Genomic DNA, 15,599 nt, shown 5'->3' with positions numbered 1-15,599 from the left:
TTCTCCTCTCCAGCTGTCTATCAATTTTTATTAATTTTCAAGACTCAATCTCCACCTTTGAGAAGCCTACCCTTATCCCTATCCTCAGTGGGTAATGTTGACATTGATATTCATGCAGTCAGTGGGTCAGTATAGCTGGTTTTGGTCTCAGTAGAAGATCATGAAATCAGGATATTCTATAGAACACTGGGCTCAGCCTAAACTCTGGCTACTGTTGTCTGAGATGCTTTAAGAATTAGCTCTGTCACATAGGTCTTATCATTAAAAGATCAAATTTTGCTGCTTTTGCACCCTGAGCAAAAGGCCCAACCCTAAAGCCTTAGAGGTTTCAGTCCTTATTGGCATCAGAACTCTATTATTATAATCTCCTTCTTGTTCGTCATTACTGCCCCTCCCATTTGGATAGGCTTTCGTGATTATGGGTGCTTTCACAGATGGTATCTTATTTGTTCCTTACAATAACCCGCTCCTGTGAGGCAGAGAGGGCTGTTGTTTTTCCTAGTTGACTGCAATTTCCTCTAGCTCTTCGGATGTGGAGTGGGCCTGACTCCCTGGGGTGCTACTTAAATTCTGGGACCAGTTTATGAAATTTCCCATGGAACCAGAAGCTTCCCCTCGTCCCCAAGAGAGCTGCGGGTATAATGGCAGTAATGAAGATGCTATCAGCAGCTGAGTGGGCAGGGGCTGGACACCACTCCCACATCTGCAGCTTCAGGCACAGTCGTTCAGCATTTCTGCTTCTTGCTGCTAGATTGTGCCACTGATTATAGAGCAGTTTCAGAGCCTGAGAAAGATAAGAGCTCTACAGACTTGACAGGCCTAGGTCTCCTGCCTGTATAGCTTCAGATGCTAACCTGTCCAATTTCTTCTCATATCTCTGCTCTTGTCATTGTTCTCTACATTCCACACTGGTGGAGTTGGGGTTGCTTGGGGTTCTTGACTAAACCATGCTTTGTCTAGACTGTTTTCTGTGTGGAAGTTTCTTCTCTCACTTTTGCTCAGTTAGCTGCGACTCAGCCTCATTGTCACTCCTCTTTTGCAGCCTTCCCTGTTCTCAAGAGAGCAGCATATTCACCTGTACACATACTTTCCCTTTGTAGCCCTTAGCAGAAAAAACACAGGATGGTCTGGAATGCAGTCCAAGGGGAGGGAGTGCCATTTGTTTGTAACACTTAGAAGCCACAAGTATTAGCCATAATTAAGCTAGTCCTGAATAAAAGAACAAAGTCTCTCTAGCCAAAAGTATTTGAAAAGCTTTCAAGTCCTTTATCTACACCTTTCAAATGTTATGGAGCTATAAAGACTTCCATGAGATTTGTTAGAATGCCCCTTTTCTCACCCATTGCCTTCACATACTAGAGCAGCTTTTTCTTTCTTCTCAACAACTATGGTTGAGTTGTGGCTCCCCCCACTCCTGCCCTCGCCCCCACCACCGATTTTGCACTGTGATCTTCTTTTCCTCTTTTTTTTCTTCCTAATTCTCCATGACAAAAAGAGTTTAAGAACTAGTCTGGGAAGGTAGCACTCTCCTGGAAGGCAGGGGAGGGGAAGAATGTGTAGGCCAGACCAGAATCTTCTCTGGTGGGCAGGGGAAGGAAACATTATGTTGGGAACATTATCTTTTCACTGTTGTTCAGTTATCTAATGCTACATAACAAACCACTCAAAATTTAGTGGCATGAAACAACTATCATTTCATTTTGGTCACGATTCAGTGGATCAGAAGTTTGGGCAGGGCAAAGAAAGGACGGTTTGTCTTTGCTTTCCAATGTCTGGGGCCTCAGCTGTGTTGACCCCAAAATGGCTGGAGATGGCAGGGACAGCTTGACTGGGGTCGTATGTCTGGGTTCTTTTCCATGTAGTATCTGCTGGGACTAGAATGTCTATGATGGTTCCTTCTTTCATATAGCTATGTCTAGGCTGGTATGGTTGAAACAGCTGGGATTTTGCCAGCATTATTTTCTCTTTTAAGCGACTCTTCCATGTGGCCTTAGCTTCTCACAGCATGGCAGCAAGGTTCCAAGAGGCAACATTCCAAGAGTAAGAATTCCAAGAAATCCAGGTGAAAGCCAGGTTTTTTTGTGACCTGGTTCAGAAGTCCCAGGCTTTTACTTCTGCCACATTCTGTTGATCAAACAAGCCACTCAGTCCAGCTCATATCCGAGGGGAGGGGAATTAGATTTACCTCTTGATATTTAGAACACTGTGGACCCATAGAGAAACAGAGTTAATTGGTGCCATCTTGGAGACCATCCACCATAGTCCTCGCTTCATCCCAGCCACTACGATTCATGTCCCTTTCGTGGAATTGCCTTGAAGTCCAAGATTGCCTCAAAGTCAGGTCTAGGTGTATGAGGTTCCTTGACTGGAGCTCTTCTTCATCTGAAGAACTGTGAATTAAAGAGACAAGTGTGTCCCACACCTGCTACTGAAAAATATGAGATAATGCTTCTTTTTTCTTTTTTTTTTTTTTGAGCTAATGTTTATTATTGTTTGAAGCTAAATTTAGGGTTAACTGGTAATAGATAACTAATATAATCTGTCAAGTTCCAAAACAATGATGTCTTTTCATGACATCATTCTGCTTTAAAATTTGTTTGGATTATGAGAATTGAGATTGAGGAAGAAATGGGAATTTGGGTCCTAGTCATGTGATTATATATATATATATATATATATATAGCTTTGAAATACCTGTTTGGTGCTAACAGATACTGAGAGAACCATCTAGTGGTTAAGCTGAATCCTGAGAATTAGGAGGGTTTCATTTTTTTGTCACTGAGTTGGCATTCAGAAATTAAAGTTTGAATCATGTTTTTCCTTACTGGCAGATTTGGACTGGAGTTGGGGAGGGTAAATGATAAAAGTGATACTAGCATGTCAAGAAAAGTGGTAAAGTGGGGTAGGGCCTCAAGGTTCCTCACAGCGAGGCACCAGCAGTCTCTCGGCTTCCACCCCTACCCTTCCTCTAGGCTATCTTTTCCTCTGGCCCACTAAATTCCCTTTAGTCTCTAGCTCATTGAGCAATTCTTTCCTTTTCTGCTTTTTCCCACCTCCCCTTCCTAATGATGATCTTTCCCTTCTTTATAAGGTGCATATGTGTGCATTCAGGAACATAATAGAGGAAAACAAAACCAAACTCGGAATGAGAATGATCTTTTGAAAAGTCTTGGTATTTGTTCTTCTGTCCATGTTGTCCAGATTTAGTCTTGGATTGGAGAGGCAAGGCACTGTGCCTGGTGACTTCATCAGGTTGGATGGAGTCAGCCAGCAATCCTTATTTTCCTAGGATGTGAACACTGAGAAGAACCCCTGCAGAACATCTGGTGCAACGTGTCCATCTATATGTGAAGAATCTGAAGCCCCCAAAGCTCAGGTGACCACAGTTAACAGATACTAATTAAACACCTACGATGAAGAGGACGCCTTCATAGGCTTGGATGTGTTCTTTTAAATGGTCCACCCATTCTGACTAGAAAAATAGGTGGAGTGATTTGCTGGGACTCTCTCATTAACTATTGTGCAAGCACAGAAACACCAGGAACAGCACTGACCAGCGGCAAACCCTTAAGTTGTGTACTGACCCTCGACGGCTGAAGGTTAGGAAGCAAAGCCTGACTCTGTGCCTGACTGTGGCTTCTAAACCAACCTTAACCCTCGGCTCCAGGCCCCCCACAGCCCAAAGAAACGTGTGAAAAATGAATAAAACCCTTCCCTCCGAAGTCCATCCTGCCTCCCCTCCCCCTCCCCCTGCCCCGGCTGGGATCAGCGCTGGCCTTGGAGCCCCTGTTCGGGGACTTTTCAGTTCTCCTCAGACACTGGCGCGTCCGCGGGACACACGCGGGGCTTTTTTCTTTTTCTTACTGCGAGGCGCGGGCTGCTCACCCCGACTCTCGTATTTTAACTCGGAATGAGGGTCTTGCTCGGTGGGCACGCAAGCCCCAAAGCAGGCCCGAGGCGGCCTGGGGAACCCGAGCGACCTGCGGGGTGGTGCTCCGCGGGCCAGAGCGCAGGGCAGGTCCGCACTCCTCCCCGCGGGGTGGGAAGCTCCGTCCGCCCGGTGCGCCCGCTCCGCCCGCTCGGCGCCTGGCTCCCGGCGGACGCCGAGGGGGCGGGGCTTGGCGGGGGCGGGGCCTGGCGGGGGCGGGGCCTGCCGCGGTCAGGTGACTGAAGAGCGGGCGGCCGTGGCTGCGGCGGCTGAGGGGCGTCAGACTCGCCTGAGGGTCGGCGAGGCGGGCTGGCAGTCGGGGTAGCCACGCGGCGGCCATGGGGGGCTTGAAGGACGAGCTGCTCAAGGGCATCTGGCACGCCTTCACCGCGCTCGACCTGGACCACAGCGGCAAGGTCTCTAAGTCCCAGCTCAAGGTGGGCACCCCGCCCGGGTCCGGTCCCCCTCCGACCCTCCCGCGTGCGCTTCCCCTCCCCCGCCCCCCGCGTGGTGGAAGCCGGCCCCGGCGGGCGGGCACCCCAGGAAGGGGCGGGCAGGAATGCGGCCGGGCGGCCTGCTCCGCGCTGAGGGGCCAGAGACCGGGATTCGGTGGTTCAGCCTCCCTGCTGCCTTCGGGCGGTGCCCTCGGGCGGGCGGGTAGTCCCTTCGGGGCCCCTCGTGAGCGGTGGGGGGCGGGGCGGGAGGGGGTGTGTTAGGCGGGGATGGGGTCTGAGGAGCCGGGCTCCTGTTGGCGAAGGGAGGGGGGCGGGAAGTCTCAGAGTCGGAGCGGCGGTGGGAAGCTGGCTTAGGCAGCACGCCCGGGGTACCGTCGCCCTCTGGAAGAGGAAGGGACTTGCCCAAGATCACTGGGGCAGAGCCTTGTGCAGAGCGCGCGCTCCACACCCGGGCGGCCCCGAAACGGCCAGCTGCGGCTGAGGAGGAGGGAGAAGTGCCCAGAGCCTGGCCTCCAGCCGCTTCCTCCTTTGGGGGCTTTGGTGGTGGGAGACGCTCTCTGACTTGTGAGAAAGACCTCCCGGCCCAGGGGCTTCAGGTCAGTCTCGCGTGTGCTGTGTCCCGCAGGGACCTTCGTTCCCGGTGAGGAGCCCCGATCTTTCTGCCAGAGGCTTTATTGTGACTGCCAAAGACCCCATCATTGAGAGTATAGGGTATAAATAAAGGAATGCTTGTAAATTGAGTAACCCCAAGCCGGGAAAGTGGCACTTAGCCAGGAGAAATTGGCAGCTTCTTGAAAGTATAAAATATAGAAACAGACAAGAAGAGCCATTCACAGGCATTTTCTAATATCCACATTTTGGATCTGAATGTCTGGTTTTCTTAGCCTCTTCTGAGAATGAGTTTCTGAAGATTGGGTTTGCTTTGTTTATTTTGTGCAGTAATCAGGAGGTTTTTATGAGTAGTGGCTTTTATGCCAGTAGGATTTAGCATTTGCTTTTCTCCTTCCCCATCTTCCTTTCACACTCCTCCCTTCTCATTCATAAAATTATAGTTTGGAAGGGTTCAGAGGGATCATTCTCTTAATGCTTATTTTACTTTTAAATTAACTACAGTAAAATTGACTTTTTCGGTGTACAGTTTTATGAATTTTAACACACGTATAAATTTCTGTAACTGCTACCAAAATCGGGTTTCCATCAGTTCTGTCATCCCAGAAAGCTTCATGTTGCCCTCTCACCTCCAGCTGGGGTGAACCAATGGTCTGGTTTGTTCTTAATTGCTAGAGTTTTGTCTTTTTCCCTAGTGTCATGTAAATGAAGTAATTTGGTATGTTACCTTTTGATACTGGCTTTTTTTACTCAGGGTAATGCCTTAGAGATTCACCCATGTTATAGTGTGTATGTGTTAATCATTCCTTTTTTATTAAGTAATCCATTGTATGGATGTACCCAAGTTAATCCATTCACCTTTGAACATATGTGTTGTTTCCCCTTTTTGGTGATTATGAATAGAGCTGTGTTTTACTTTTTACTGTTTTTACTTTTAATTTACCTATACCACCATATTTAAGGGAATTTATTATAGATCACTTGTAATTGGGTCTTGTTTTTTAATCCATTCTTGCAATCTCTTGTTTTTTCATTGTTGTGTTTAGACCATTTACATTTAATGTAATTATTGATATGGTTAGATTTAAGGCTACTAATTTTACTATTTGGTTTCTGTTTTCCAATTTTTGTTCCACTGTTTCTTCTTTCTTTCCTTCTTTCAGATCATTTGAATATATTTTAGTATTTCATTTTAATACTGTGCCCAATGCTAGGGGTGGTAGTAGAGATGGGGGGACAAATCTTTGCCTTCGAGGAGTTTAAATTTTGGTAGGCAAATTAAGAAAATAATCAAGTATTAGAGATGGTTGGTTCTTTCTCTCAATTATATTACTCGGTTACCTTATCCTTAAGAAATGTAAAATCTGATGGTTGAGATAAATAAATATAATTGGATAGAGGATGTTGAGTGGATTAGAAGATAAGGGGCCATGAGATTTTAAAGGAAAAGGTGATTAGTTTTTTACTGGTGAGATTATTTCATGAAAAAAACTTCTTTGAAATAAACTTAAACAATCAGGATGTGATCATATAGAAATGCAGGAGGGAAAGCTAAGCCATTCTATTCATTCATTCATTGGATATTTGTTGACTGCTGGTAGTTCCAAGGCATCCCTGTCATCTATTGCAGCAGTCTGGAATTAATCAGACATTTATGGGGACTTCTCTGTAATTTATTTTGATTGCAGTGTAATGTATGAGTGAGTGTATGTCTGTATATTTAAGAGTTGGGGATCCCTGGGTGGCTCAGCGGTTTAGCGCCTGCCTTTGGCCCAGGGCATGATCCTGGAGTCCCGGGATTGAGTCCCGCGTAGGGCTCCCAGCATGGAGCCTGCTTCTCCCTCTGCCTGTGTCTCTGCCCCCCCCCCTCTCTCTCTCTCTCTCTCTCTCTCTTTCTCTCTCTCTGTGTCTATCATGAATAAATAAATAAATCTTTAAAAAAAATAAGAGAGAGTTATTGCTGGTGATAAAGCAATAGAAATAGATTGTGGTTAATGCACAGAGAGGACTTTGAGTACCAGGCTAGTGAGGTAGGTGCCATAGAGCCTCCAAGTTTTCGGAGAGGTGATGGACCATGATAAGAAGTGCACTTTAGGAAATCACTTGGGCTGTAGCATGTGACCTGGGTTAGAGTGGATTGGACATGTTGGAATTAGGAAACTATTGCAGTAGTCTTGATGAGAGGTAATAGGGGGTGGAGGTGGTGAAGATGGACGAATGGGAGATGGTGAGCGAAGGAATTTTGCTGTCTACTAGCCTGGACTCGTGATTGGGTGTGAGGAGAAATCAAAAGGACAGAGTCAGAAATGTTTCAAATTTCAACTGTGGATGACCAATGGATACTCGTGGTTTTTAATAGAAACAGGAAAGTTATCAAAAGGAACTGTTTAGAGAAGAAACGAAAGTTAACTTTGAACATGTAGGGTTTTATTTATATTGTTTTATTTTTGAGGCCCTTGTTGGAGATGATGTCCTTGGCAAGGGTGGGGCTGTCAGTACAGGATCTAGTAGTTTGAAACTTGGACAAAAAGAGGAAAGATTAATTGATGGCCTTGGGGAATGGCTAGAGTATGTGGTGAGAGGAAGAATAGAAGTCAAGGGAATGGAAACAAGAGTAAGAACCACTTCAGAGCAGCACTGGAACTGAGGGAGAAGAGTTTTCAAGGAAGACATGGTCTCTTATTTTTGAGAGGTAAGCTGTTATTTTTATTGTTCTATACATATATTTTGGAGATTGTAATGAGAGTGACTCATTTCTTTTTTTTTTTTTTTAAAGATTTTATTTTTTATTTATTTTTGAGAGACAAGCCAGAGGGGCAGAGACATAGGCAGAAGGAGAAGCAGGCTCCTTGTGGGGAGCCTGATGCGGGACTCAATTCCAGGACCCCGGGATCATGACCTATGCCGAAGGCAGATGCTCAACCACTGAGCCACTGAAGTACCTCTACATATTTCTTCTTTAAAGAGAAGTTGTGAAAAGTTTAGAATATTGGCATCATCTTGGGAATAAATTCATTTTTTACTTTTAGGAGATTATTTTGCAGTATAGTACTCATTTATTTTTTGTATTTTTTAAAGATTTTATATATTTATTCATGAAGAGACCCAGAAAGAGAGATCGCGCGAGAAGCAGAGACACAGGCAGAGACACAGGCAGAGACAGAAGCGGGCTCCATGCAGGGAGCCTGACGTGGGATTCGATCCCCGGTCTCCAGGATCAGGCCCTGGGTTGAAGGTGGCGCTAAACCACTGAGCCACCCAGGCTGCCCAATATAGTACTCATTTAGATAGATGTGTTTGAGTCACTGCTATAATTAGTAAATTTTGGGGTGTTTGGGTGTCTATCCTCTGCTCAGGTCATGGTCTCTGGCTCCTAGGATGGAGCCCTGCCTCATATCTGTCCCTGCTCAGTGGGGAGTCTGCTTCTCTCTATCCTTCTACCCTGTTCCCTACTCATGTGCACATGCGTGTGCATGGTCTCTCTCAAATGAATTAATAAAATCTTTAAAAAAATTAGCAAATATTTTCCTTCAGTTTCTCCAGTTTAGTACAAAAAAACTTATGTTTTATACCTAATTGTTATTAATAGCATATTTAACATATTTAGCATAAATTAACAACGTAAGCTATTATTTTGTTGTTGCAAACATAGACTTTCATTGAATTTATCAATAAGATAAAAATATGGAAACCAGAATTTGAAAACCATTTGTGACTTGTATAAGGTACTATAGAGGCAAGATGTTGAGGTTGTTTAGTCACAGTTAGCATAGGTCAGTGTCTTCCTGATCTTCATTAATGTACCCTTCCCCTCCCCCCAAGCCCCTTCTCCCAGTACCCTCCAACAAAAGGGGAACCACCTCTGCCTCACTTTTCTTAACTTTGATTCTTTCTCTTCCTTTCTCATTCCCTGTGATCTCCCAGGGTTCTTTCTTGAAGTCTGCACCCTCTGTAGGAAACCTCTGTCTCTTGGGCTCCAGTTGTGCCAGTTTTGGCTCCCCACCTGAGTTGCAGCCATATGAGTCTTTACCCCTCACCACACTCAGCCTGTGTACCCCTATAGGAGTCATCAGCTGTATTAGTTTAATATGCAATGGGATTGTTAGAAGGCAACTCATTTTTAAAATTTTCGTATTGATTTGGTATTACTCTGTTTTTCAGGCTGGATACAGAGGGACATTAAACTGAATTATTTTGAGTTAAGCTTTTCCTTTTTTTTTTTTTTTTTTTTAAGATTTTATTTATTTACTCATGAGAGACACAGAGAGAGAGAGATGCATAGACACAGGCAGAGGGAGAAGCAGGCTCCATGCAGGGAGCCCGACGCGATCCTAGGTCTCCAGGATCACACTCTGGGCTGCAGGCGGCGCTAAACCGCTGGGCCACTGGGGCTGCCCGAGTTAAGCTTTTCCTAATTGTGTACTGATCTATTTGTTGGCTGAAGTAGATATGGTGAGGGAAAAAGCCTTCACAAACATTCTCTGCTTGCTTTTAAACTTGTATTTATGGACACTTGGGTGGCTCAGTCAGTTAAGTGTCTGCCTTTGGCCCAGGTCATGATCCCAGGGTCCTGAGGTCTAGCTGCAAAGCAGCTTCCTGCTCAGCAGGGAATCTGCTCCTCCCTCTTACTCTGCTCCTGCCCTCTTTCTCTTTCTCTCTCTCTCTCTTGCATATGCATGCTCATTCTCTCTAATAAATAAATAAAATCTTTAAAAAACCCTTGTATTTATGAATAGTTTTTTTTCCTTCGAATAAACTATAAGACTATTACTGTTTTGAATTCAATTTTAATATACCCTGTAACTGATGTGTGAGAATAAAAAACTACTGAGTGATTGATGGACACATACCTATAGGAAGGTGCTAGGTACATTTACGTAGCTGAATAAATATAATCGAATTGAATGTTACGGTTTTTTTTCACCCATTTTTTTCTCTTGGTTTGGTTTTGGTCTTTATGTCCTGCTTTTGTCTGTGTGTGTGTATTTTTTAAAAATTTTATTTTTAATTAATCTCTACACCCAATGTGGGGCTTGAGCTTACAACTTCAAGATGAAGAGTCACAGACTCCACTGACTCAGCCAGCCAGGCCCCCCTGTGTGTGTGTGTGTGTGTGTGTGTGTGTGTGTGAGTATGTGTGTGTGTGTATGTGTGTGTATATATATATATATTAATGAGGGATATTTGTGTATAGATTATGTTAGGAAACCGTATTAATATGCTATCTGAAGCAGACTTTCTTGCTTTTAGGTTTTGTTTTTTTTTTTTTATTTTTATTTTTTATTTATTTTTATTTTTATTTTTTTTATTTACTTATGATAGTCACAGAGAGAGGGATAGAGAGAGAGAGGCAGAGACACAGGCAGAGGGAGAAGCAGGCTTCATGCACCGGGAGCCCAACGTGGGATTCGATCCCGGGTCTCCAGGATCGCGCCCTAGGCCAAAGGCAGGCGCTAAACTGCTGCGCCACCCAGGGATCCCTTGCTTTTAGGTTTTGATATCAATTTGCAGAAGTCCATGGAAATAGGTATAGGGCATATTAGTTGAATTAGAGGCAATAATTATTCTCTACTTTTTTTTTTTTTTTTTTAAGATTTTATTTGACACAGAGAGAAAGGGAGGCAGAGACACAGGCAGAGGGAGAAGCAGGCTCCTCACAGGGAGCCTAATGTGGGACTCGGTCCTGGCTCCCCAGGGTCACGCCCTGGGCTGAAGGTGGCGCTTAGCCGCTGAGCCACCAGGCTGCCCTCTACTTTTGTTTTAAAATGATCCTCAGATGATTTAGAATTTCAGTGATCTTGCTGAAAGATGATAAATCTCCGGTTACTTAGAAATACATGCAACTCCAACCTGAAACCATAGAAGTCCTAGAAGAGAGCACCGGCAGTAATTTCTTTGGCATAGGCCTTAGCTGTATTTTTCTAAATATGTCTCCTAAGGCAAGGGACAAAAGCAAAAATAAACAGTTGGGACATGGAAATAAAAAGCTTCTGCACAGCAAGGGAAACAGTCAACAAAGCTAAAAGACACTAACTGAGTCACCCAGGTGCCCCTGCAGCATTTGTAATAACCAAGTGCCCCTGCATTATTTGTAACCAAGATATGGAGGCAACCCAAGTGTCCATTGATAGATGAATGGATAAAGAAGATGTGGTGTATAATACAATGGAATATTACTCAGCCATGAAAAAGAGTGAAATCATGCCATTTGCAACATTTGTGACAACATGATGGGTCTAGATGGCACAATGCTAAGTGAAATAAGTCAGAGAAAGACAAATACCATATGATTTCACTCATGTGGAATATAAGAAACAAAACAAATGAACAAAGGAAGACAAGCAAAAAAAACCGGACTCGTAAATATAGAGAACAAACTGGTAGTTAACCAAAGGGAAGTTGGTTGCGGGGGATGGGTGAAATAGGTAAGGGGATTAAGAGTACATGCATTGTGATGAGTACTGAGTAATGTGTTCTTCAATGACTATATTGTATGCCTGAAACTAATATATCACTATATTAATTGTGCTAGAATTAAAATAACATAAAAGTTAAAAAAAGAAAAAAAAACACATCCAAGAAGATAAGGTGATGAAGGCTATTATTTAAGCATTTGTATATCAAAGAGAAACTTTGGAATAGTTCATATATACACATGATATAGAATTCATGAAGTTCGGGCAGCCCGGTGGCTCAGTGGTTTAGCGCCGCCTTCAGACCAGGGCGTGATCCGGGAGACCCGGAATTGAGTCCCGCGTCAGACTCCCTGCATGGAGCCTGCTTCTCCCTCTGCCTCTCTCTCTCTCATGAATAAATAAATAAAATAAAGCCGTAAAAAAATTTTTAAAAATTTCATAAAAAAAGAACTCATAAGAGTTCAAAAGGGCATTTATAAAAGTGAAAAGTTTTCTCCAACCCCTGGCCCACACTATTTTCCTGCCCTGGAGGCAACCATTATTATGTTCCTTCTAGAGATCAAAATGTACCTTAAAATTAATACTCTTATTGTTTTAGTAAATGTTGTCCTTTTAAATATAGCAAAGTCTAGTGATATTTTTTGCAACCTTTATTATAACTTTACTTTGCAATTATGGTTGCAGTGCGAATTACATGTCAGTCCTGGAAATGTCTTGAAATAAGCTTTTTGGCTGTGTACTTTTATCATGTTGTTTTTAGAAACACAGTGGTTTTTTGTTTTTTTGTTTTTTTAAATTGTGCCCTTTTGAAGTCAAAGAGGATCTAAGTGTAGAATTTGAGGAACAACATGGGTAGTTGATTTTTTTTTTTTTTTTTTAGATTTTATTTATTTATTCATGAGAGGCACACAGAGAGAGAGAGAGCCAAAGACCTAGGCAGAGGGAGAAGCAGGCTGCATGCAGGGAGCCCTATGTGGGATTTGATCCTGGGACTCCAGGATCACACGTTGAGCTGAAGGCAGATGTTTAACTGCTGAGCTTCCCAGGCGTCCCAACATGGGTAGTTTGACTTAATTCATTTCTTCAGTGATAGATTTTTCAGCTAAATATCTTTTATTTTTTGCTTTGCAGCTGGTTTATATATCTTATGAATATCATATGTTCTGTTCCCATGTAGGCATTTAGTCTAAAAAAAATTTTTTTTAAAGATTTTATTTATTTATTCATGAGACAGAGAGAGAGAGAGAGAGAGAGGCAGAGACACAACACAGGCAGAGGGAGTGCAAGCTCCATGCAGGGAGCCCGACATGGGACTCAATCCTGGGTCTCCAGGATCAGGCCCTGGGCTAAAGGCGGCGCTAAACCACTGAGCCACTGGGGCTGCCCTAGTCTAAAAAATTTTTTAACCTTACCACTTACAAAAGTAATTGAGCCTGGCCAAAGTCTCAGTTGAAAATAAGTAGTCTTCACTTATCCATATTTTCAAATTTCACGGTTTCAGTCCTGTAGTCATCCGTGGTCTGGAAGTAGATGATCCTCTTTCTGACATAGCCTCAGAAGTTCAGTAGTAGCATAACAATATGTGCCTACATCATTCACCTCACTTCATCTCATCATGTAGGCCTTTTATCATCTCTTATAATTACAGGAAGGGTGAGTATAGTACAATATTTTGAGGGAGATACCACTTTCACATAACTTTTATTATAGTATGTTATAATTATCCTATTTTATTATTATTGTTGTTATTCTACTGTGCCCAATTTATAAATTAAACTTGATCATAGATATGTATGTATCGGAAAAGAGATGTATCTAGGGTTTGGTACTATCCACTTGGGTTTCAGGCATCCACTTGGAATATGTCCTCTATGTAAGCAGAACAAATGTATAATGGAAGCAAGGTGCAGTAAAGGGCTTTTATCGTGTGAAGCACAATGTAAAAGTATGGTTAATTTTTGTGACCTTGGCATGTATAGTATTTTCTCCTAATCTTTAGTATTATATTTCTATTAACCTCTGTGGTAAAAGTTGTTTCTATTGAGGAACTAAAAAAATCTAATTAAAAAAAAAAAGGGTGAGACAATTGGAATCATGAAAGAGCCTGCAAAAGTCTTTGTAAATATTTCTCATATTTCACTAAAACAAAATAGTAAAGATAGCTCTCCAAATAACATGTAAGAGACACTTAAAAATCTTAAAATGATAATGGCTTCTGGGTTATTTCCTTTCTTTGCTCATAACCTCAGTGAGATAAGTTGGAAGTTGGGGTTTTCTTTGAAATAACATGTAAACTTCTGCTTTTTGAAAGGTAATATACAAAGTGTGAGGCACTGTGTATGTGTGTGTGTGGCCCTCCATCTTAAGAGCCAATATGCATTTCTAATCTTATGACTCAGAGTTCTTAACCTTTTTGATCTCCATTTCATATTTCCTTTCAGGTCTCACTATAGTCCTGAGGTACATCATACCTGAAGCTAGAGACAGAAGAGGCTTTGCGTGACTTTTTCCCACTTATCCCATTTGCCATCACAGAGTAGCTATGTTCTCATTTCATCCGAACAGAAGGGTTATTATGTAATCCCCTCAATGGATAATTAGCACATTAGAACTTGAGTTTGAGGTATTCCAGCTTGCCTCTGCAGTCTCTCTTATGTGTGTCCCTGTTCCCGTCCTACAACATAAGTCTAAGGTAGCTCTTTGTCTCAGCTTCCTCCATCTCCCCCTGGGATTCATTTCATGAATCTCTTTTTCTGCTCTGCTTACTGGTTTATTTCCTTCTCATTATACCTTCAGGTTGCTTTTTTTTTAATTGAAAATCTGTGCTTTCTTGAAACTGCAATTCTCAGCGATTAATTAACTGTGGAAAGGTATTTAGGAGTAAATCTGCATATAGTTGAATTTCATAAATGAAGAGATCTTGTTGTCATTAGGGAGAGATTTTTGCATTATTGGAAAAACAAATTTTTTCAGCTTAAGATTCTTCTGTGCCTCCTATACCTTTTGCTTTAAGAAAATGAGCTTTGTTTTGTTTTGGGTCTTTTCTTTTCTTTTCTTTTCTTTTCTTTTCTTTTCTTTTCTTTTCTTTCTTTTCTTTTCTTTTCTTTTCTTTTCTTTTCTTTTCTTTTCTTTTCTTTTTTTTCTTTTATTTATTTATTTATTTATTTTTTTTTACTGGAGTTCGATTTGCCAACATAGAGCATAACACCCAGTGAGAAAATGAGCTTTGTTTGGTAATCAAGTATGTTTGATTTGGACCGTGCAAGTGGTGTATGTGAGCATGGTGTACCAACCATGCTCCAACACATGCTGGATGGTGTCAAAGGTATTATATTTCATTGCATAAGCAGCTCTGGGAGAATGGAGCATTATCGACCTTGCCAGGCAGGACAGCCCCATCAGTTCTTTCAGTTCATAGGGTGATGGATGTGGGGTTACATTTTACGTGTTTTTGTTCTTGCACGGAATAGATGGTTAACTTATATTTGTTGATTGACTATATTAGAACCAGTAGTCCAGAACTGATCCTACGAAGAGGGGAGGTTACTAAAACTTGGATATTTATGACAAAGGTAGAGTTTTGAGATTATTCTGATGATGGAGGTGAGAGGCTGGAGATCAGGAGACCAACTGGGGAGCTTCTGTGAAAGTTGATGAGTCCTTTGATGAGTGCAAGGCTGGGATGGTGGCAGTGGGAATCAAAACAGATAATGTTCCTTACCCCATAGTGCTTTAGTCTTGTGAATGTTACAGACCCAGCAAACTGGCAATTCAAATATAGTGAGATAAAGGAAGTACGCATTTCACCTAAGTCTTGTGGGATTTATTCATGACACTTGCCTGTAATGGATTATTTCATTGTTGGCTGCAACATAGAGATTTTTAAGTCCAGTTCTACCATTTTTGTCCCTTTATTGTTATTCTCGTGTAAGGATGAATGTTAATTTTCCAAATGTTTTTGGAATAGCTGGAGGCGCTTAGCTAACTTTTAAATTTTTTTAAAAGATTTTATTTATTTATTCATGAGAGACACAGAAAGACGGAGGCAGAGACACAGGCAAGAGGGAGAAGGAGGCTCCATGCAGGGAGCCCAATGTGGGACTCGATCCTGAGACTCCAGGATCATGCTCTGAGCCGAAGGCAGATGCTCAACCACTGAGCCACCCAGGCGTCCCTTCAGCTCTTTTTATT

General features: G+C 42.5%; 1 protein-coding gene across 3 annotated transcripts in view; it reads left to right on the top strand.

Moving 5' to 3' along the window:
- Positions 1 to 4,125: 4,125 nt before the first annotated feature.
- SWAP70 (switching B cell complex subunit SWAP70) overlaps positions 4,126 to 15,599 on the top strand; it is a 70,725-nt gene continuing 59,251 nt past the window's right edge. The window contains exon 1 of one of the 3 annotated variants that reach the window (XM_026008274.2): positions 4,126 to 4,365. In XM_026008274.2, coding sequence (XP_025864059.1) covers positions 4,267 to 4,365 — 99 coding nt within the window. In that variant the 5' untranslated portion in view covers positions 4,126 to 4,266. Of the gene's footprint in view, positions 4,366 to 4,511; positions 4,980 to 6,787; positions 7,685 to 15,599 lie in introns of those variants that run through there. The other 2 variants (XM_072725666.1, XM_026008275.2) reach the window with 2 other exon arrangements.

This window comes from Vulpes vulpes, chromosome 11 (assembly GCF_048418805.1).
Source record: "Vulpes vulpes isolate BD-2025 chromosome 11, VulVul3, whole genome shotgun sequence".
In the NCBI taxonomy this organism is placed as follows: Eukaryota; Metazoa; Chordata; class Mammalia; order Carnivora; family Canidae; genus Vulpes; species Vulpes vulpes.
The sequence above is the reverse complement of the archived record's forward strand: the minus strand, read 5'-3'. Positions and strand labels throughout refer to the sequence as shown.